The sequence below is a fragment of the Penicillium mononematosum genome (assembly GCF_028829835.1).
Source record: "Penicillium mononematosum strain IBT 11891 chromosome Unknown utg000005l:1.0-9366267.0:1.0-9372171.0, whole genome shotgun sequence".
In the NCBI taxonomy this organism is placed as follows: domain Eukaryota; kingdom Fungi; phylum Ascomycota; class Eurotiomycetes; order Eurotiales; family Aspergillaceae; genus Penicillium; species Penicillium mononematosum.
The window spans coordinates 2,071,309-2,092,298 of NW_026643275.1; the positions used below are offsets into that span (position 1 = coordinate 2,071,309).

The 20,990-nt window shown below is 49.9% G+C and overlaps 8 protein-coding genes across 8 annotated transcripts; 2 read left to right on the top strand and 6 right to left on the bottom strand.

Annotated features, from left to right (window-relative positions):
- Nucleotides 1-79: 79 nt before the first annotated feature.
- Nucleotides 80-3,938, top strand: N7519_008846 (condensin subunit YCS4; the record flags this gene model as incomplete). Its single annotated transcript, XM_057295619.1, has 5 exons — nucleotides 80-902; nucleotides 954-1,077; nucleotides 1,128-1,269; nucleotides 1,316-3,706; nucleotides 3,768-3,938. The coding sequence occupies 5 exons, from the start codon at nucleotides 80-82 to the stop codon at nucleotides 3,936-3,938; spliced, it is 3,651 nt and encodes a 1,216-aa protein (XP_057143501.1).
- A 359-nt stretch (nucleotides 3,939-4,297) lies between these two features.
- On the bottom strand, nucleotides 4,298-5,895 carry N7519_008847 (putative oxysterol binding protein (Orp8); the record flags this gene model as incomplete). The annotated part of the gene is made up of 5 exons (XM_057295620.1): nucleotides 4,298-5,248; nucleotides 5,308-5,367; nucleotides 5,419-5,488; nucleotides 5,545-5,721; nucleotides 5,819-5,895. 5 exons carry the CDS (start codon nucleotides 5,893-5,895, stop codon nucleotides 4,298-4,300), a joined length of 1,335 nt encoding a protein of 444 aa, XP_057143502.1.
- Nucleotides 5,896-6,489: 594 nt separating this feature from the next.
- N7519_008848 (ubiquitin C-terminal hydrolase 37) lies at nucleotides 6,490-7,982 on the bottom strand (the record flags this gene model as incomplete). The annotated part of the gene is made up of 6 exons (XM_057295621.1): nucleotides 6,490-7,022; nucleotides 7,071-7,249; nucleotides 7,308-7,489; nucleotides 7,549-7,648; nucleotides 7,712-7,806; nucleotides 7,857-7,982. The coding sequence occupies 6 exons, from the start codon at nucleotides 7,980-7,982 to the stop codon at nucleotides 6,490-6,492; spliced, it is 1,215 nt and encodes a 404-aa protein (XP_057143503.1).
- Nucleotides 7,983-8,463: 481 nt separating this feature from the next.
- Nucleotides 8,464-12,398, top strand: N7519_008849 (uncharacterized protein; the record flags this gene model as incomplete). Its single annotated transcript, XM_057295622.1, has 4 exons — nucleotides 8,464-8,943; nucleotides 8,994-9,148; nucleotides 9,200-12,154; nucleotides 12,212-12,398. 4 exons carry the CDS (start codon nucleotides 8,464-8,466, stop codon nucleotides 12,396-12,398), a joined length of 3,777 nt encoding a protein of 1,258 aa, XP_057143504.1.
- Nucleotides 12,399-12,938: 540 nt separating this feature from the next.
- Nucleotides 12,939-14,234, bottom strand: N7519_008850 (serum paraoxonase/arylesterase family protein; the record flags this gene model as incomplete). The annotated part of the gene is made up of 2 exons (XM_057295623.1): nucleotides 12,939-13,871; nucleotides 13,926-14,234. The coding sequence occupies 2 exons, from the start codon at nucleotides 14,232-14,234 to the stop codon at nucleotides 12,939-12,941; spliced, it is 1,242 nt and encodes a 413-aa protein (XP_057143505.1).
- Nucleotides 14,235-14,870: 636 nt separating this feature from the next.
- N7519_008851 (ZZ type zinc finger domain protein) lies at nucleotides 14,871-17,590 on the bottom strand (the record flags this gene model as incomplete). Its single annotated transcript, XM_057295624.1, has 4 exons — nucleotides 14,871-16,097; nucleotides 16,148-16,359; nucleotides 16,417-17,293; nucleotides 17,459-17,590. The coding sequence occupies 4 exons, from the start codon at nucleotides 17,588-17,590 to the stop codon at nucleotides 14,871-14,873; spliced, it is 2,448 nt and encodes an 815-aa protein (XP_057143506.1).
- A 973-nt stretch (nucleotides 17,591-18,563) lies between these two features.
- On the bottom strand, nucleotides 18,564-19,193 carry N7519_008852 (uncharacterized protein; the record flags this gene model as incomplete). The annotated part of the gene is made up of 1 exon (XM_057295625.1): nucleotides 18,564-19,193. One exon carries the CDS (start codon nucleotides 19,191-19,193, stop codon nucleotides 18,564-18,566), a length of 630 nt encoding a protein of 209 aa, XP_057143507.1.
- An 81-nt stretch (nucleotides 19,194-19,274) lies between these two features.
- N7519_008853 (uncharacterized protein) lies at nucleotides 19,275-20,531 on the bottom strand (the record flags this gene model as incomplete). The annotated part of the gene is made up of 2 exons (XM_057295626.1): nucleotides 19,275-19,845; nucleotides 19,918-20,531. The coding sequence occupies 2 exons, from the start codon at nucleotides 20,529-20,531 to the stop codon at nucleotides 19,275-19,277; spliced, it is 1,185 nt and encodes a 394-aa protein (XP_057143508.1).
- Nucleotides 20,532-20,990: the final 459 nt, after the last annotated feature.

Consider the following 20,990-nt stretch of genomic DNA (forward strand, 5'->3'; position numbering starts at 1 on the left):
AAACAAATGGGAGCTTATCAACACGCAAATCGGCTTTCCTCCCCGCTTTCACCTCTTTTTTTTCCAACACCCCGCGACAATGGAGGACAGAATACAATTCAACATAAATGAATCGCTCAAATATTATTTGAGTGATCCCGCTTCGATCCCGACTCCTGATGCGGACCCGGAACTGCTGGATTGCGAATCGGATCCTGATCAACTTTCGCCAGCGTTGATTGACAGCGTCTTGAACCCGATCGTGGATGCCGTGGCGGAGAACCCCGAAGGATTAACACGAGCATCATTATTTGACTCACTACAGTTTTTATTAAAGTGCGCACCGGTCCCTTCCCAACTTGCCCATGGAGGCTGGCGCCCGCCTGGACTCGAATCTGACGATCCTTTTCACTCTTGCAGATACGCGACCCTTCTTCCTGCAAAGTATTTGAGTAAACTTTTGGACTTGGTTGTTTCTGGCCTGTCTGTAGAGGCAGACATCATCCATGGAGACCTTGAATCCGACGACCAGGATGCCATTCAACACCACAAGCAGCTTTTGGAGATATACGGGTTCCTTCTCCAGTGGGCCTTGTCTGCCGTAGAGGTCAAGGCTGCAGAGAAGCCCACTGAAGCAGCGCCCGTGCGACGAGGAGGACCCAAATCCAAGAAATCCGCCAGTAGTGGCCAGTGGGATTGGACGCCCCAAATCCAAATATCCATGGAGACCATGTGCAAGGTGATGAAGCTCAAGCTAGGACGCATTTTTTTGACTACTTCGGATCGTGATACTTTTATTACCTTATTCACGCGCACAATCTACCTGGTTCTTGAGAGCGAACAGCGGGTGAAGAGCATGGCCATTCGCATGCATGCTTTCAAGGTTCTTTGCATCGCAGTCAAGCATCACGGCCAGGCCTTTGGTAGGTATCATGATGCTCATACCGGTTGAGCGATAGCTGACTTCAGAATAGGAGCTCAAACTTCAATTGTGCAGAGCTTGACTTACTTTGAACATCTCTCCGAGCCCATGGCCGAATTCCTCCATATTCTGGCAGAACAATATGACTATCCACAGCTTTCGGACGAGATCTTGAAGTAAGATTATATCAGCAAACTGGCAAGATAGCTGCTAACCTTACGTGTAGGGAGCTCGGAAATAAGGAGTTCAATTCTAATGATACGAGGGGCCCCAAGTCTGTATCGACATTTATTATCAAACTGTCTGAACTTGCGCCCAGATTGATTATCAAGCAAATGACCCTTCTGGCCAAACAGTTGGATAGCGATGTATGTGACTCTTTCAGTTTTCCCAAAGTTTCGCTAACGAGTCCAGGCATATACTCTCCGCTGTGCAGTAATCGAGGTCTGCGGAAACCTCATCTCCGATCTTAGCCGACAGGAAGAACGCAGTGATAATTATAAGACCCAGATCAATGCCTTTTTCGATGTACTGGAAGAAAGATTCCTTGATATCAACCCTTACTGCCGCTGTCGCGCGATCCAGGTATTCATGCGGATCTGCGACCTGGAGCAGAAGTTCCCGAAGAGGCGACAGGCTGCAGCGGAACTCGCCGCCAGAAGCTTGGAGGATAAGAGCAGCAACGTGCGACGTAATGCGATCAAACTGCTGTCCAAGCTTGTTTCCACACATCCTTTCAGTGTTATGCATGGTGGGCTCCTCTCATACAAGGAGTGGACAGATAGACTGGACGTGGTTGACGCTGAGTTGAATGCCCTGCGTCCTCCTGAAACACCTGGCTTTGAGGCAGGTGACATGACTCAGGTTGACCCTGAATTGTTGGATGACGCTACACAGATGCCGGATGATTCTCCATCGAAAGCGCCCCGGATGAGTGAAGAAGAGAAGGCTATTGCGGTGCAGAAAGCCGCAGAACAGGCTGCTACTTCTGAATTGATGACACGCCTCCAACTGACGAGGAAATATTACAACGAGGCCATCCGGTTCATCGAAGTGCTTCACTCCGGGTCCACCATCGTCACACAGTTACTTTCATCCCGGAACAAGAGCGAGGTTATCGAAGCCATGGATTTCTTTGTTGTTCTCGATGCGTACAAAGTTGAGACTGCCCGCAGTGGGATTCGACGTATGCTGCGCCTGATTTGGACTAAGGGCAACAGCGACGAAGGAAAGGGCGTCCAGACACATCTGATTGATTGTTACAAGGGCCTCTTCTTTGATGCACCGGGCTCTTTCTCACCCAATGATGCTGCAAACTACATCGCCCGCAACATGATCAGTTTGACGTTTGGTGCAACTCCTGCAGAATTGACCTGCCTCGAGCAGCTGCTCAGCACAATGATGAAGGCTGGAAACGTATCCGAGGCAGTAATCGCCAAGCTATGGCAAGTTTACAGTATCCAGAAGAAGGAAATCTCACGGACTCAGCGCAGGGGTTCGATCATCGTCCTCGGAATGCTTGCCCTGGCAGATCCAGAGGTTGTGGTGAAAGAGATCGAGGCCATGCTGCGCATCGGTCTTGGTAGCTTAGGAAGAGCTGACCTTGTGCTCGCCAAGTACACTTGTATTGCTTTGCGTCGCATGATTCCCGGACGTCAAGCCAAATCAAAGGAGGTTGTTGGCATTCCCAAACTAGCTAGTGACCACTCTGTTTTGGTCAAGCTAGCGGCCATGCTTGAGATTGAGACGGCCAGCAAGGAATGGTATGGAGTGGCAGAGCACGCGCTCAACGCCATTTACACTTTGTCCAAGCACCCCGACGTCCTTTGCTCTGATATCCTCCGACGAAAGACCAGATTCGTCTTTGCGCCACATCTTCAACAACGCCCACCTTCCTCGCATGCCTCTGTCAATGCAGAAGAGGAGCAGCAACGACCTGGGACTGCATCCACCGAGGGTCAGGAATCTAAGCCCAAGCCAGCATCTGCTGCACTCTCGCAGCTGCTGTACGTCGTTGGTCACGTTGCAATCAAGCAAATCGTGCATTTGGAACTGTGTGAACTCGACTTCAAACGCCGCAAAGTCGAGCAAGAGAAGAACAAAGCAGCAGCAGCTCCTCAGGAAGAAGACAACGCCGAAGAAGACGAGCTTGATCTCATTGGCGGAACAACAGAAGACGACTTCCAGGATGCTATGGCCCATATCCGAGAACGTGAGCTACTCTATGGAGAGAACTCCCTTTTGGCCAAATTTGGCCCGCTAGTAGTGGAGATATTAGCCAACAACAACTCCTACCCGGATCGTGACCTGCAGGCCTCTGCGACCCTTTGCCTGGCCAAGCTCATGTGTGTGTCAGCAGAGTACTGCGAGAAGAATCTGCCACTCCTCATCACTATCATGGAGCGGTCCGAAGATCCTATCGTCCGTAGCAATGCTGTGATTGCGCTAGGCGACATGGCCGTTTGCTTCAACCACCTCATCGACGAGAACACCGATTTCCTCTACCGTCGTTTGAATGACGACGATGACTCCGTCAAGCGCACGTGCCTTATGACCCTTACCTTCCTCATCTTGGCTGGTCAAGTCAAGGTCAAGGGACAACTGGGCGAGATGGCGAAATGTCTAGAGGATGATGACAAGAAGATCGCTGATCTGGCTCGCATGTTCTTCACAGAACTTGCAACCAAGGACAATGCCGTGTACAACCACTTTGTTGACATGTTCAGTCTGTTGAGTGCAGAACCCAACCTAGATGAAGCGTCTCTCCGCCGTATCGTCAAGTTCTTGATCGGGTTTGTCGAGAAGGTATGTTTTTTTTCTTGTTTCTCCTTTTAATTCCTAATGATCTATGCTAATGTCGGCTCAGGAAAAACACGCTCGACAGCTGGCCGAGAAGCTGGCTGCTCGACTTCCTCGTTGCGAAACAGAGCGACAGTGGAACGATGTTGCGTATGCCCTGTCTCTTCTGCCGCATAAGAATGAGGAGATCACCAAGACTGTCAGTACAGGGTTCAAGGTCGTTAGTGCCGCAGCCTGAAACTGGTTTTGAGATGGATTATGTGTTGATGTACTTGATGATTGGAGTCTGGCGGCGTTAGTCTTTTGGGCAAAAGGTTGTAATCCTTTTTATGAATAGGATTAATCATTCTATTGAACCTGTGTATGATATACTATTGTCAATTTTGTCAATTTTTTGTAAATTCACCAGAATGGGATAGCATTGCAGCTATTCACGAAACAGATTTCTAGAGAATAATGTCTAAGTATGTGAGAATAAAGAATATAACCAAAAAGAGATCCAAAGTAAAACAAAGAGACGCCGAGTTCAATGTTATGGTCGCATGCCAGATACGCCAAAGTGTTGTTTACACTGTCAACAGGGGAACACAATTATATCTATGCGCCCTGCACTGTACTTTCCGTCAGAGTGAACTTGCCCGAGTGAATTCCCTCCAGAACCTTTTGTCCCTCCTCCGTGAGCTCCGGCTTACCCAGCGGTGTCACCGCGCCAGTGAAGAACCGGGGGTTCCACTCGATACCCTTTTCAAGGCGCTCTGCAGCCCGCTGCCGTTGCCGTTCCTCAATATCCTGCTTGAGTTTGGTAGCCTGGCTGAACTGTTTATCGACAATGGCGTTCGTGACACCTGACCAGAACTTCAATGACTCGTTGGATAACTGTTCTTCAGATGGAGGCAAGGTCTTTGTGACGGGGTGAAGCGGGGTGATGTCGATGAGCAGACGGGGCTCCTTGGTGCCTGCCGGAGTGAAGTATATCTTTCCATGCCAGGAACCGGTGATGCGAGCGACGACGTCATTCTCCGGCACATCTTTCAGTCGATTAATCGTATCCTTGTCCGGGCTATAACGGAAAATCACGCCCTCGAGCTTATTCTGTGACCGGCCAATCCAGCCCTCTTCCAGGTACTGGAGGATCGCCTTCAAGCCCGTCTTGGGGCAGGTGACGTAGCATGTGTCCGCGACTGTGACTGAAAGCGCCCCGCGCAGTATTCCTCCCAGGTGGGCGTTTGGGTGGGTCAACTGGTATTCCTCATTGTCCCTCTTTTCGATATTCACGAAGATCCCGAGGTTGTGCTGTCCGGGGCTCACACGGATGCTGGTGCCGGTGAATTTGGCGCTGATCTGGTCAAATCCACGCGCCGAGACGCCTCGTTCGGGGCAGTCGATGTAGAATGCTGAGACTGGGGGGTGGTGGGAGGTCTGTTCTGTGAGGTAGCATACTTTGACTTTCTCGTCGCCGTCGGTCACGGTGGAGGAGCCATTGGAGCTTGGTTTGACGCCGGGGAGGTTTTCTTCTTCGGGGATATTGTCGCTAACGTCCCAGCTGCACTAGAGGGTGTTAGCAATGAACTGCCATGGATGAAATGCCGAAGACAACTGGTACTCACTCGGAAGAATTCACCCAGGGTTGAGTTGTATGGTTTGCACGGTTTCCCCTTGACATATTTCTGTACCAAGATCAGCAAGTAGTCAGATGAACCTGAGCAGCCGAAACATACCAGATCCTTGGTAAACCAGAACCGCAACACCTCCAACATCCGACCTAGCTCATCATCCGATTTGCCAATGCTGTAGCTCCTGGGTCAGCACACAAGCGTCCGCCAAGTATGGGCACATTTGCTGACCTCGCAAATGTCTCGGGTCGATCTAAGTAATGCCAGTATTCTTGTCGCCATCCACAGTCAGCACCAACCCCGCACAGCGTAACACGAACAATGACCTTACCCAGGTTTGGTCTAGGCTCCAGCAGTTGCGCCGGCAATGAAAAGCGAACCGAAGCGATATCTGCCACACCGACGAATCTAGTTCCCGATAAAATATTAGCATCTGGCGTCTGGCTATCTGTGTTTGCGCAAGGCAGCGGTGCGGGGGGGGGGGACCAAGGAAGGGTTTGCATACTTTCGAAGGATGGAGAGGAAGGTCTTCAGCTTGGAGGAATCATCTGGTGCCTTTTCAGGCACAGCGATGGCAGACATGGTGTATGTTCAAGTGACGAGGGTATGTAGGAAAAAAAGAGTGTGAACTGGGGCGTCCAGTAGAAAGAAACGGTGGCAAATTGGAGAAGAGGTGAGAGGGGGTTTTAGTGTCTCTCGGGCCTGCCTCTATACCGAAACAAGGATAATAAAGTGTAGTTCAAGATTCCCACGAATGATCCCACACTAAAGTCACAGATCATCCAAAAAGGAGGTTGGAGAAGAGAAGCAACTCAACAACATTCGAGGCGGTGACGTTGGAACTATTTTTTGCCCGGTGGGGTCAGGAGGTTTCTCTTTTTACAGGGCGTTATGTTTCTTCTTCTTCTTCTTTTTCTTCTATCCTTATTAATAGTGTTATCTTTCTTATGTATTTTTAGAATGGTGGCTGCCTACATGGAAACTATTCGACGCGCAGATAAACTGAATATACGGGATAAAAAAGGTCACGGTCACTACGTCACCAGGATCACCAGGATCATAAGATAGAAAAAAAGAAAAGGGAAGAAAAGGGGACATGAGATGTTGAGATGTTGAGATATTCATGATATTCATATAACCTTCCAAAGATGATATGATTAACGAAAGGTCATCCAATCAGTAGGCCACGAGGGCGGACAGCTCCTGCAGTTGCTGCTTCTGTGCCAAGCGTCGAAGCCATGTCCGTACCGCTGGTCCATAGTCAAATCGCCGTCCGGCTGCATACTCGTCATCCGATCGATGAGACTGCTGCTCTTCTCGTATGCGTGTACGAAGTTCTCGCTGACTCCTACTTATCGTCTGCTGATACTCCTGCAACTTCTCATCGGAACATGTCTGGTAATCATCGAGGGTTTCCGTGGGGATCATGGCCGCGTCGATCTCTTCACGTGTCAGAGATAGGGAAGGTTCAGGACCAAGTACAGTTTCATCCAAAGCAAGTGTATCTGATGATGGGTACAGGGATGTGGCACGCTGGTTGAGAATTTCCAAGCGTCTCACGTTGACAGCCAAGTCGTTGATGAGATCCGGCAGAGGGTCCCGCACGAGTCCTAAAATTGAGAATTCAATTTCCTCTTCTTCGTATGCAGCCATTCGGTCCAGAAGATTGGGCTTGACCAGCTCCAACCAGTCGTCTTCAGAACATTCCCCTACTGAAGTTAGCAGGGTCATCCCAGCATGTCTATTGGGGTGCATACCAAGTGCTCGTGGCTGTCGCTCCAGGCCATCAAACTTCCATAGCTGGCCCATCACAGGCATAAATGCAATGAAATGGAAGGTGGCATCGGATTCCTCAATAGCCTGACCCTTGGAACCCTTTTTCTTAGTGGTAGCTTCAGTCTTGAGCTGTAGATCTGAATTGAGAATGTCCATTTTTCTAATAGTGAGTCAGTACTTTCGACAGTAAAGAACGAACTCATTTGCGAATGGCATACCGTGCATATGAGTTGTGTATCCTTTTGACAAATTCAAAGTTGTTGATTGCATCTCCACGTAGGGCTGGGGTGAAAGGCATGGTGAATTCCTTGAAGGACCGCAGATTCTCTCCTAGATCAATATCTGGGATGTTGTTGACAATGTTTAGTAGTGCTACGCTGGCACAGGCATTGTTGGCAGTCTATATATACATATACCTAATTAATAAGGAATGATTCAGCTGAAGAATATGTAACTGACCTGGTTTGCGAACCACAGCCCATCAGGGCAAGTCGCTTCCTGCTTTCCATCGTTATCTTCACGCCAGCGGAAGAGAAAGATCAAGCCGTAGACAGGTTTACTGCTCATGGTCAGATATTCGACCCGTATATAAGAGCACAGTGAGGGGCTGCAAGCAACATACTTGAGGAATGCCATGAGTTCTTCATCGAGAGAAACGACTTCTTGGATCTTTACCCCTTTGACCCCAAATTCACGTAGCATAACATTGAATAAGGCCTAATTTGTGTAAGCAAAGAACCGCAAATGCCATTGCCAGGCAAACATACCGGTTCTGATTCGATTTCGCAAAATCCATTCCAGCTGTCTTTTTCTAGACGGGACGCAGGCTGGCAGATATCGTCACTGAGATCTTCTGGATCTGTCAGACGGCGCCTTTTGATTCGAGGACCCATGTTGATTTTTTTCCAAAAAAGTAGAGGGAGCTGTGGAAGTGTAAAGCTTCAAGATGAGATTGAAATAAGAAGCTATGATAAAAAGGAGTCCTGGGATGATAGGTTTGCTCTTTTTCACTGGGAAACAGAGATAGAGCTCTCAGATATTGAGAAAAGTACGGGATCTTTATAGAAATAGATAGACAATCGAGAACAAAGAAATAAAAGAGATATAAAAAAGATATCGACAGTACAGAAGACAAGAGAGAAGCGGTTAGGTCATATGTCGTTGGACCGAGCTTCTCCCGACGCGCTTCCCGCGTCTCCAACTTTTTTGTTTCTCTTCTTTTTCTTATCTGCTATAGGCCCAAATTGCCAGCTTCATACAGCTCCATACAGCTTCATTTATCTTCATTTAAAACCATATTACAGCTTTAGAAGGGCCATCATTGCCCTCTAACTACACTTCATCTCTCGCCAGCTCCGGCAACCACAGCATGCCATGAACGGCACTCCCCTCCTCCCTTCTGCCTTTCCGCAGACGCCTAAAACAATTCCTGGAACTGGAAGGAAAAAGCTCTTTGAAACCCCTTCGCGATCACAGCCACGAGAGACCCGGCCTGTGCGAACGCCACTCAGATCAGCCTCCAAATCGGCCTCGAAGGCGTCGAGACTACCACCCTCGAACGCGAACACCGATGTCCCACTGATCCCCACCAATGTGATCGATGCTCCCTCCCAACGACTCTATGTCGTCGCAGTATATTTTGCCTTGAATGCGTGGCGAATTTATGAGTCATTGACCGCATCTGATGACCTAGATTCAACCTGGCTGTTGTTGAAATGGGCTACGATAGATGGAATCTTTTTGGTCGGCCTGCAGGCTCTGCGCATACCTTGGCTGGAGTGGGCATTCCCGACCACGCTCACTTTATTCCTGCTTCACGCCGTAGGAAATGTATTTCTCATGTTCCGCATCCCGGTGAGTTTTTCTAGTTCTTTTTTAGACTGCTGATCGGCCCTCGCTAATAGCTGCAGATCCCTTGGGCTACATGGATTACTGGACTAGTAAAGGTGGCCTACGATCGCGAATTATCCATTTCTGAGCGCAGGGTCAAGCCCGGCGATATCATTCACAATGCGTCATTGATCCTGGGAAGGCAAATTGTGCACATTCTGCCAGAGGGGTACGTTTATCCCGTTCAAGTATACCTAGGATCATACTGACTTTATAATAGTTCCGCCGTCCTCAATCCAGACCGAAACTCGCTTTGCCTTGATTCTCTCCAATCTACAATCGACCTGCCCATCCGCGTCAACCAGACGGACCCCGTCCTGATCGAAGTGCTGCGTCTGGATCTTAACACTGGCGAAAATGAAACCATTAGCATTCCCACGAAGCAGTTGAAGACTCTCAAAAAGCAAGCGGAAAAGAAGCATGTTCCGGGTCAACCCCATCGCGACTTGCTCTTCCCTGTACGCAAGACTGGTGTCTATCGCCTTCAACGGGTGGTGGACGAGTCTCAACTTGATGTTCATACGCGCACATTTGATGCGCTGGTGGTCTCTTGCCCGCGAGCCTTGATCAAAAACTCACACATCGACAAGTGCAAAGGAGAATTGTCCGACTTCAAACTGGAGGTGGAAGGCACGCCTCCGCTGAAGATCAAATACAGTCGCCAGGTCAACAATCTCGATCGTGGATTCTCGGTCCTTAACATCCAGCCCGATCATCTGCGCTCGCCGCTGCTCAATGGACGAACTACTGCTGCTCTGTACAGCATCAACCAGCCTGACGTTTCGTGGGCACAGAGTCAAAGGATTGAGGTTCCATTGAACGAGTCATTGAATGACGGCGGAGAATGGTTCTACACTATCGAAGAGGTCCACGATGCTATTGGGAACGTGGCCAACTATTCTACCATATTCGAGGAGGGGGACCGGCCGTCTACAAAGTCGCAATCCCAGTGGTACCAGTTCTCTGTTCATGAGCGCCCGCAGTTGTCACTGCAAAACTGCAATGCTCAGAATCCGCTGCAAGTGGCCAAGGGAGACAGCACGAGGTTCCCCTTGAGCTTCCATCCTGATGGCAACGCATATGCTAGCGATGGACCCTTTTCGGTCGGTTATTCGTTCACAGGCAACACGCAAGAAGCAGCACGGGAACAGACCGTTGACCTCAAGCATATGAATCAGACTCTGGACATCAAAGAGCCTGGTTTGTATGCATTGACATCAATCTCTACCAAGTTTTGTCCTGGAGAGATCCTCGAACCTTCGTCTTGCTATTTGCATAACCCGCCTGAGCCAGACTTGACAGTCAAGGCTGAAAAGATATTTGACCGCTGTGCCAACAATGCTATTGGGTTACTCGTGGATTTGGATCTCACGGGATCGCCTCCATTCTCCCTCCGATACAGCATTGAGAGTTCCAAGGGCGTTGTTTCTAAAGTACAAGCCATCAATGGAATGCGCACGCAGCTTGATTTCACCCCATCGGAGGCCGGCTCGTACACATATCGCTTCATAGACATCGAGGATGCCGTGTACTCGCCACGGTCTCTCAAGATACCGGTGCTTGAACAAGATGTGAAACCACCGGCTTCGGCTCATTTCCTATCAAGAGAATTGAGAAAGGCCTGTTTCGGTGAAGCGGTTTCTGTGGAGGTGTCTTTCCTTGGAGAGGCCCCTTGGGTCTTACAATATGAGATCGTTCACAGTGGGAAGAGATTGAGGAAGACACTGGAATCTGATACCGATGTGGCAACTATCACTACCGACAAACTGATCAGTGGTGGTGAATACACCGTGTCTCTGACTAGCGTCAAGGATAAGTCCGGTTGCAAACGAACTCTCAAGGACAGCCTTAATATTGAAGCCCGGTCACAGCCCCCGCACGTCTCTTTCGGTCAGATTGACAAGAAGAGGAGTGTCTTGGCTTTGCAGGGCTCCAAGATTGAGATCCCGTTGAGGCTGAGCGGCCAACGCCCTTGGACTGTCACGTACAAGAATGTTGACGTGGACTCGGCGCCCGTTCAGAAAAATATCTTCGACGAAAACAGTGTCTTGACCGTCGACAAGCAGGGACTTTATGAGATCAGTGGAGTATTTGACATCGGTTGTCCTGGAACCGTGGACCAGTCTGCAAATGAGTTTGAGGTCTCCTGGATTCCACGGCCCCAAATCACTGCCCTGGACGGTTCTCCCCTTGGAGCCGCTAAGGAGTTTGCAAAGTCTGAAGTCTGTCAAGGCGATGACGATAGCCTCGAGGTTCGACTGTCGGGAAATCCTCCATACAATGTTCAATACGAGAAGCGACGCAAGGCGGACCGTGGTGGATTCTCTTCGGCCAAACCACGGGCTTTGAAGTCCGCCCTTCATGTTACTTCGATGGAGATGGATACCTCTGAGCCTGGAGAATATAGCTACAAGTTCATTCAAGTTGGTGATAGCCTCTACGACCACGATCCTAAGAGCAAAGCTCTGGTTGTGACACAAAAGGTTAACCCGCTACCGTCCGCTAAATTCGACCAACCCGGTCATGTCTTTGGCTTCTGCAAGGAAGACATCAACGGGGAGGAATCCATTCCCATTACTTTGGAGGGTGTCCCACCGTTCTCGCTGGAGATCAGCATCAAACATCACTCGAACGCTAAACCGGAGATTGTCACCATTCCCAAGATTAATTCCAACCGCCACAAACTGCTGATTCCTCGTCGTCATCTTGATTTGGGGCAACACCAAGTCAGCATCCACAAGGTTCGTGATTCAAGAGGATGTCAAAAGACGACTGACCTCGATGCCTCCTCGGTGCGGGTTGCCATCTCCGATGTGCCTACCATTATCCCGCTCGAGTCCAAGGTAGACTACTGTGTGGGCGAACGGCTTTCATTCTCACTATCAGGCCATGCTCCATTCGACGTGTTCTACACCTTCGACGGCGCCAAACGCAAGGCCACTTCTCAAACCGCCAACTTCCGTCGTATTGCGGAACTTCCCGGCCAGTTCACAATCAACGCCGTCAGTGACGGAGCCAGTGGGAAATGCAAGGCCCACAAAGACATCACCAAGGTCATCCACCCTATGCCGAGCGTGCGGATCAGTAAGGGCAAAGAATCGGTGGTGGACATTCACGAGGGTGGAGAAGCCGAGCTTCACTTTGAGTTCTGGGGTACACCACCGTTCGAATTCACGTAAGTCAATAACCTCAACCCAGGTGGTCTATACTACAGTCTGCTAACCCTCCACAGATACATCCGGAGCTCCAATGTTCGCAAGGGAAAGAAGTCGGAGATCCTTGATATCAAGCATGACATCTCCTACGAAAACATCAAGACGATCAAGACCTCTGATGAAGGAACTTACGAGGTTATCGCGATCAAGGACAAGTACTGTTCATTCTCTTCCCAGACTCCGCCGGGCAAGTCAGACAGATGAAGCAGGGAAATCAAATGATGTGATGAATGTGGTGTAATACTTTGTTTTTATGAATCTTGTTATTTACCTTGCCTTTTTGGCTCTATTTTCTCCCCGATTTGTTGCATTGCAGCGGCGCTAGAACTTGAATTCCAGATATCTACATGCTTTTGTTCAACTAATTCAACTTTTTGTCTACAAAATCTTTTCAAATTCATAAAAGCTGTTGGGATTCTCAGTTCGCCAGCTCTTTCGAAACATACAGCCACGGATTCCTAACTCCCTCATCCGCATGCTCACTCTTCTGCCGTTGAGTCCTTCCCCGAAGCTTGGAGCAGCCATTAACTCGACGTGGCGGAGTTGACTGATTGAACGGATGCTAGACAGAATTGTAGTGGGAAAAGTGATTGGGAACTGGAAATACTATATAGAGCTTTTGATATGACATGAGATGGAGGAACATTGAACCTGGAAGGGAAGCGGAAATTTATAGACAAAGTCAGGGCAAAGAGCAAGCATGTTACTTCGACGCAAATCCTCTCTGGAATATTCACTTTTAGTCTACAACTCAACCTGTACAGCCACCATACTCTCCGACATAAACCCAGTAACAAAGAGCCAAGCAAGTTTCTTACCATCCTTAGGCTCAATGGGCACCAAGACAGCCGCACTCGCAGTCCGAATCCTGGACCCATCATCCTCAAACAGCACCTTCTTCTCCCAGACCCCAGTGCTCGAATTGAGAGTCGTATACCACACCTGAACAGCATCCAAAGCATTCGGATCCTTAGCATTAGCCAACAAGTGAATAGCCTGCGAGACACCAGCCACCAGATATCCGCTCGCATCATGCGAGTCGGTGCGGTATGGGTCGTCATAGTAGGACGGGTTATCCGCGAGAGAACTAGCAAAGGCAATCGAGGTCTCGATGGAGATAGAGTGATTCGACTCGTGTCGAGTTGCGAGGAAGATCTCACCGCCCATGGCGCTGGAAATGACGACTTCCTTGTCGGTACGGCCATGTCCGAGACCGTTGTTGTTCCATATACCTGTCAGGCGGACGGAGGCTTCGATGGGAGCGTCTTTGCTTAGATCGGCGATCTGCACGTGGATGATGTCGGACCACTTGGCTGGACGCCAGACATCTTCGATGAGTCGCATGGGACCATCGCGGTAGAAGTGGTCATTGGTAACGTAGAAGGAGACCGGGCTGATGGCATAGATGTCGTTGGGAGTTTTGATGAGCGGGTGGCTGATTGAGCGCACATGTCGGATGGAATTTGAGTTTATGGTGTGGTGGAAGAGCTCGATCTGAGACTGGGCTTTCGGGATGTCTTTGGGCTCGCCGGCTTCGAAGTGAGCCGGGTTGGGCATGTGGTTGACGGCGTAGATATAGACTGCGCCTGACTGCTCAGGATCCTCAATGACATCGATTCCATGTGTCACGAAGGGGCCTTGGAAGTTCTCGAATGACAGACGAGTTGATTTCATAGTCTATATTGGGGGTTAGTTCTTGATATTTGTTCTTGATGTCTAGAACAAACTCACCTTGGGATCCACGACATGGATAGAGCCCTGGGCCTTGAGTGGCAGCAAGCTGGCCAGCGGCGGGAACCAGCTAAACCGCGTGCTCTTGTCGTCCTCGCAGGCAGTGAACAGCAGGTTCGCCGGGCGGTAGTGGTGCACATCCTCGCAGTGGATGGTGTCTTCGATGTAGATTGGGCCTTGGCCTTCACCTAGCACTGTCGAATTGGGTGTGAGGAAGAATCCTGTAATATGCACGAAATGGCTGATTGGGCCAGCCAAGAAGGCGACCAGAGCGACGAGGGCGAGGTTGATTATGGTGCCGAATCCCATTCTATTCGGTATCAAGTGCGAATGAATTTAGGCAAAGTATGCGAAAAAGTGGAAAGTCCATATTTATGGGCATATCCATTCCTGCCCCTCATTAAATTGGACCTCGGGAAGTATCCTCGGGAATATCTGCGAGATCAGCAACTTTTGTTGCTATTTCTGATCTTGGACCATTTGGAAGTTAACATATTTCAGGTTGTATAGGTACTTACATACGTGTGTAGGTAATGACTCGCGATCAATAGCCTCATAAGACTCCCATGGTTGGATTTATGCATATACGACCTCGGCTTACCTAAATAGGATTAGCGTAAAGCATAAGAACAGGATGACTACAATACCGAAGAAGAAGAAGAAGAAGGAGAAGAAGAAGGCTGTCCAAATCATTATAATAAACAACCGCAAACAGCAAAGTGCATTAAACTATCCTAAGGCAGAAAAGATGCAAACTCTTTTTTTTCTTTGTCTGTTTTCGTAGGCCAAAAAAAAAGAATCACTATCATTAAGTCTAGTCATGCTTGGAGTGACTAGACCTCTGCGGCGAAGTCCGAAAAGAAACGGAAAAAAATAAATAAAAAGAGTGCACTTGTGCAAATTCCCAATCCCATATCGTGTCGTGGTGATTCCCCCAAACATTTTTCAGTTTGCGGACTGCTTGGCTTCAAGATATTCCTGGTCACTAGCGTCGAGAACGTCATATTCCTCGTCAGTTAGGAAGCCAGTGTCAGCGTCAGTGGAGGCATCGTCTAGAGTCAGACTTTCAACGTCCTCTAGAACATCCCCTTCTGAAGAATTCGACAAGGTCGGTGCCTGCGGCGCAGGAGTCTCGGCTTGGTGAGTGCTCGACTCCGGAGATTCCTTCTCTAGCTTGGGGAAGATCATGCCACTACCGGCAATTTCAGACACAGCAGGGTGTGTCTCACTGGTGTCACCTTCTTCCAGAGAAGCGGTCTTCACCTCGACATCACACCACAGACGATGACCAATGGCCACACCGTTAGGGAGTTTAAGACGCCAATAGGAGATAGCAGGACCTTCGTGCTGAGGGGTGCGAAGGTTGACAGTAAAGTCAGCACTCTCGCCTGGCTCTACAGGGGCAAACAATTTGTTGCTTTCCATGGCCGAGCGAATTGACTCGACGCTAGATGGGTGGCAGACATCAACGTTGAACATCTTGTCTCCACCCACGAAGCGCACGTCACAGCCAACGGGCCATGCTGCAGGTCCAGGGTTGTAGAGAGTCCAGGTCTGGCGGAACATGGTGTTTGGGGCCATCTTTGTACCATCGGTGATAGTGTCGCGGATAAAGAATGCCTTGTAGTCCGGCATGACGGAGCTATCGACCTCAGAAACGGTCTTGCTCGTCAATGGCTGAGGCTCGACCTTTTCCACAGGCTTGCTAGCATCTACTTCAACGGGCTCCTGCTCCTCAATCTCGGCTTGGTCAATGGGACGAGCGGGCGCACGAATCTGGTCCCCTAGCGCAACTGCTCCACTCGAGCCGTCGTCGCTCATGGTGCTCACAGTCACATTGCGGACCGGGGTGTTGAACTTGACCAGCGGATGAGTGCGGTTGTGGTGGTCGGTCGGAAGGGCCTCGCAGCTCGCACAGAAGTCGGTGTCATCACAGACAGCGCACTTGTAGCGAACTCCGTTGATGTAACTCTGGGCAGGCTTGTTCTTGCATAGTGGACCATCGCAGAAGATGCCATAATGGATCTCATGCTCACGAGCAGGTTCACCGATGGTATCGTAAACCTGCACGAATCGATGACCAGGGTGGCTCTGGGAAGCAGTCAAGATGCACTCAGGGCAGAAGTCCCAATCGGGGCAGGCCAAGCACTTGTGACGAACACCAACGATGCGCTAGTAAAAATTAGCCAAGTGCCTCCCAAGTGAGTTGAATGAGTAAATACCTTGTCACAGCCGTCACAGACAGCAGCGTGTCGGAATTGCCGACCTGGAAGGCAACGAGAGGTGATCAGATTCTTCAAGCAGAAGTTCCGGTCAGATCCAAGGTGGAATGTGTGGCCAGGGTGGTGTCCATGCTTATTTCGGAGGAGACAGCGAAGGCAAAGATCATAGTCCTCGCAGTCATTGCAGCGGACGAGATTGCTTTCGTCGGCTTCTGTGTATTGTGAGAAAAAGCAGGGGAAATGGAAAGGGAGAGAAAGAGAAAACTTACCACGACAGCACCCATTGCACATTGGCTTGTCTTCGCCTTGAATGGCTGCATCCAAACAAGCCGGTGGGGCCACTGGCTCCGGAGTCGACTCTTGGACCGAATCGGGTGTCGATTCTTGAACCGACTCAGGAACTGACCCGGTGACCGGCTCAGGGATGTGGACCACCGGCTTGGTGATCACCTCGCGCTGAATCTGTGTAGGCAGCATTGGGCTGAACTCCACGGCTGATTGTTCTCGAGGTGCAATGGTCTCGGTAGTACTGTTTGTGACGACACCATCCTTGACGGTCCTCTTGATCAACCAGTGACCTTCGCCGCGGCATGATGCGCCAGCACCGACACACTGTAGGCACAGGTCATAGTCCCCATTCTCACAAATGCTGCAGTGATAATGCGCATTTGCAATAGACCGACCACAGTTATTGCAGTCAATGCAGAACATCCCATTGGACGAGGTGTGGGAAATGACTGGGAACTGATGCTTCTCTTGGTCCATCTCAAAAGTGCGGAAGCGAGGTTGACCTAGAGGCAACTCTTTCTCACCGGTGGGAGGAGGGACTTGGACTGACTCGATGAGAGGGAGGGTATTGGGAGGTGTCAAAGGGCTCAGGACTGTTTCGAGATAACTGTGACGAGTGTGGTTGGTTGACTCCATCGGCACAGTGGGTTCTGATGGTACTGGCGTTGATGCGGATGTGTCTTGGGAAGGAAGAGTAGTAACCTTGATACGGAGCTTGGACTTGGCCTTGGCAGCCCGGTGGAGTTGTTTGTAGACTGCAATGTTGTCACAGTCTAAGCGAACGTAAGAACCAGCACTGTCGGAATAGCGTTCAAGGATGACGTTGACATCCGCCGGAACCCCGAGCAGTTTCCTAAGCTAAACCAAAAGCGTCAAGTCAGTCTGCGAAGAACAATACGTATTCTTTTGATTTTTAAAGTTGGAACAAGATATTTTGCAAGATAAAAAAAACTTGATCTGAATGATCGCTGAAGATAAGGAATGGAGTCGGATTACAGATCCGGAGCTTGAGTGGAGACTTACCATCTGGGGAAACACCTGGGCCTTCAGCTCCCTGAGAGGCATCTTGAAGCGACGGTTACTGTCATCATAGAGTACTTTGACAGTTACCAGGTTGTCTGGACCCGAATGAGAAGTAGTAGATGGGGTTGTCATTGTAGATGATGTGAAAGTCAAGTGGATACACCTTGATAAGGCAGCAGTACTGTGGGAAAGGACAAAAAGAGCACTTAGTTACGAGTAAGAAAAAAGATGCTGGAAGATAAAATGATGAAATTTTTATGATGAAGAGTGAAAAGGAAAGAAGCAGAGGAGAGTCAGGGAAAATGAGAGGGGAGTTGTACAAGAAGCCGTCGAATTGAAGGGAAAAAGCGGAGAGAAGGTCAGCTGCTGCGAGCTGGGAGGGAAGGCGGTGAGTGATTTCCTTTTTAGTATGGATTACATAAGAATATGACGTGTTGCGGAGGATCCGGGGGAGAATGCCAAGAAATACCAAGACCTACCTAGGTAGGTAGGTACCTAGGGAACTAGGTATAGCTTAGGTAGAGTATCTACGAGTGTCTATATAATGGACTTACAACAATAACGAATTAGCTACAATGCTTTTTATTCTTCGTCAAAAACACCCTAGGTAGAGAGGGGAGTACAAAAAAGATCATCAGAGAACAGCGAAATATGATGTCATGCAGGTGAACGAGGATTCGATTGGAGGAATTGAGGGAATTGAGGGGGTGAGAAGGGTGAGAAGGGCTGTAAGAAGGGCTAGAATCAAATGGGGTTCCTCCCCCAAGTACAAGTGTGGGGAAAAGTTGTGGAGATAAAAGAGAAAACGCTCAAATGCAAAAATCCTGGGCCAAAATGAATCAAAAACGAAGAGAATTAAGGGGGGGAAATGGCAAAACTTGGCTAGAGAATGTGTGGATGCAGATAGAAAAGGGGGGAAAAAATAACAAAAATAACAAAAAGCAAAATGATCCAAAGACCCCTGTAGATCCTGGAGAGAGCTGAAAGAAAATTGAGAGAAGATTGAGAACAAAGAGAGAATCAGTGGGAATTGAAGATGTGGAATCCATAAAGAGAAGCAAAGAGAAAAAAAAAATAGAAAATAGAAACCAACCTAGGTCATTTATCACTGCCCATAATATTGACCGGATTGTTGAGGGTAGTAGAAGGTCGTGCCTGGCGGTGTCATCATGCCACCCATGCCAACTACACCCCCAGGCCCAGATCCTGGTGGGCCTGGTGCGGGACTTCCGTACATATTGTTGGCATCATAAAAGTAGACCGTGCCACCAGACTCATGAGCAACAGTACCCGGTGGAGGGGGTTGCTCCCCAGCTAAATAGGGCATCGCTGGCTGGCCCGGAAAGTTTGGCACAGAGGCTCCAGGCCCAACGGGTCCATTATAGCCCCCGTAATCAGCTCCCGAAGGCGGGTAATACATGCCTGAAGGATAACTCGGAGGGTAGAAGCCAGGCTGAGGGTAACTGTAAGGCTGGAAGGGCGGTGCGTGAATAGCCCGCTCCGGAATCTGGGAAAGCGGAGTGGCCGAAGGCTGGCTCGGCGGGCCATGGGCTGGAAGAGGGACCTGATGGTGGAAGGGCTGCTCATGCTGCGGCTGAGGCGGGTTGAATGACGGGAAAGTCGCCGGACTTTCAATGTCCGCAACAGAGACCGTCTTCTGAGGACGAGGTTGGTGCATGGGGATCGGGGCAGGGCGGCTTTCACGGTAGGCTGGGTGAGGAAGGGGCATGGCCATCGCAGGTCCAAATGGTGGGATCCCTACGGGCGGACGAGGTGGAGGGGGGAAGGCGGACAACGGGCTTAGGGTCGGTGGGAATTAAGGGTCTGGAGTAGACAGATCCAGCAGGTGACGGCCACCCATCCTGAGATGGTGGCATGCCAAACGAAGATCGACGGCTGACGACGCTCGGGGTGTAAGATGAATTGGGGTAGTAGCTGGGACGTCGTCCACTGTACCATCCGCCCCCACGACCTCGACCACGAGAGACTTGGTTCGGCCGCAACGCGCGGGGATGAAGATAAAGGAACGTTCAACCGAAGGGAAGATATATCGGGGCGGCTGGCTGGGAAGAGAAATTCGTACCGGCTTGTCGCGTCGCAAGGGTGGTCGATGTTGAGGTAGCCGGGTGTGGAGTCTCTTGGGCACGGAAGAAAAATGAATTGGGTTGGCCATCCCCGGCAAGGAAACGACCACAGGTACGTTCCCAACCAACGTTGTGCTCGAAAAAGACCGATTGGGCGGGGAAGATCTCGGGGCCGTGGGGACGGATGCGCCAGGATTAGGCATCGTGGATGGTGTTGGGCGCTTTGCTGCAGGTCGATCCTCGGCCACGGTATCGTGGAGATCGTGTGCCCACTGCCCTCCGCTGGCATCGGGCTTGGAAGACCTGAATCATGTTAGTTTAAAAAAAACAAAAAACAAAAAACAGATGACGGGAATGGAATGGAATATAGCATACCTACGAGAGCTGCCATCTACGATCAGGCCGTAGGGGCGAGACTTGCTCTTGAGTCGGTGACCGTTGTCAATGGATCGCTTGTCATGAAGGAAAAAGCTGCCGCGAGTGGGGACGAAGGCTGGGTTCTGCTCTCGTTCCTTCACATACTTGTCATTCTCGCGGCGCTTTCTGGAAGCTAAATTGTTCCGATTTGGTTCGGTTGGAGGGGCGGACGGCGTTCTTCCAGCATGAGGCTCCCGTTGTTCCCTCAGATCGTCGAAATGAACCTCCGCAGCATCGCCCGCATCGTCTGAGACCTTCAGGCCGTTGAACATTGCCTCTGTATCCGAAACTGTTGTCTTGAGTCCTGGTTTTTCGGGCGATGCAGAACTGTTCCGTGTAGATCTGTCCACCCCACGACCGTTGACCTTGCCCGCCTTATCCAACGTAGGGACCTCGTCCTCGCTCTCTTCACTGACTTCTCCGTCTGCATCCTCGTCCTCCTGGTGGCTGTCGACCGAACCTTCGCTCAACGAGTCATCTCCCATGTCCCCAGCCATTGAACCCTCTTCTTCACCATCTTCCTCCTGTCTCTTTCTGCGGCTGGCTCCGATATGACGTCGCAGAGGAGCCATGTTTGAGACACAAGGGATTAATCACTTGAAGGTGGCTTAAACGTTTCCCTATTGACACACGCTTGACCAAGTGGTTATCGGGACCGGGTTGGCTTAGAGAATGGAGTCTGAGAAGGACGGGCGTTTAAGGACGATAAACCGGTTGAATAGCCAATGAAATCAAGAAAGATCAAAAACACTAAGATAGGCTAGAAGAAACAAAAAGACACCTTGTGCAAGAAGAATAACCAAAATAAAGAGAAAGAAGAGAAAGAAGGGGGGGAGAAGAAAGGAGATGCAGCCCAAGAGAGATGAGAAGTACAGAGAGATTCGAGTTCCGAAGAAGGGCATGACATCGCGAGAGACGTCAGGCCTGATCGGGCCTAGTCCAGGCGGTAAGGTTGTTTCTGCCACGACTTGGGTCTAGAATTGTTTTTTTTTTTTTCGAAATTACTTGATTTGGTTAGTGTCCAACTAAAT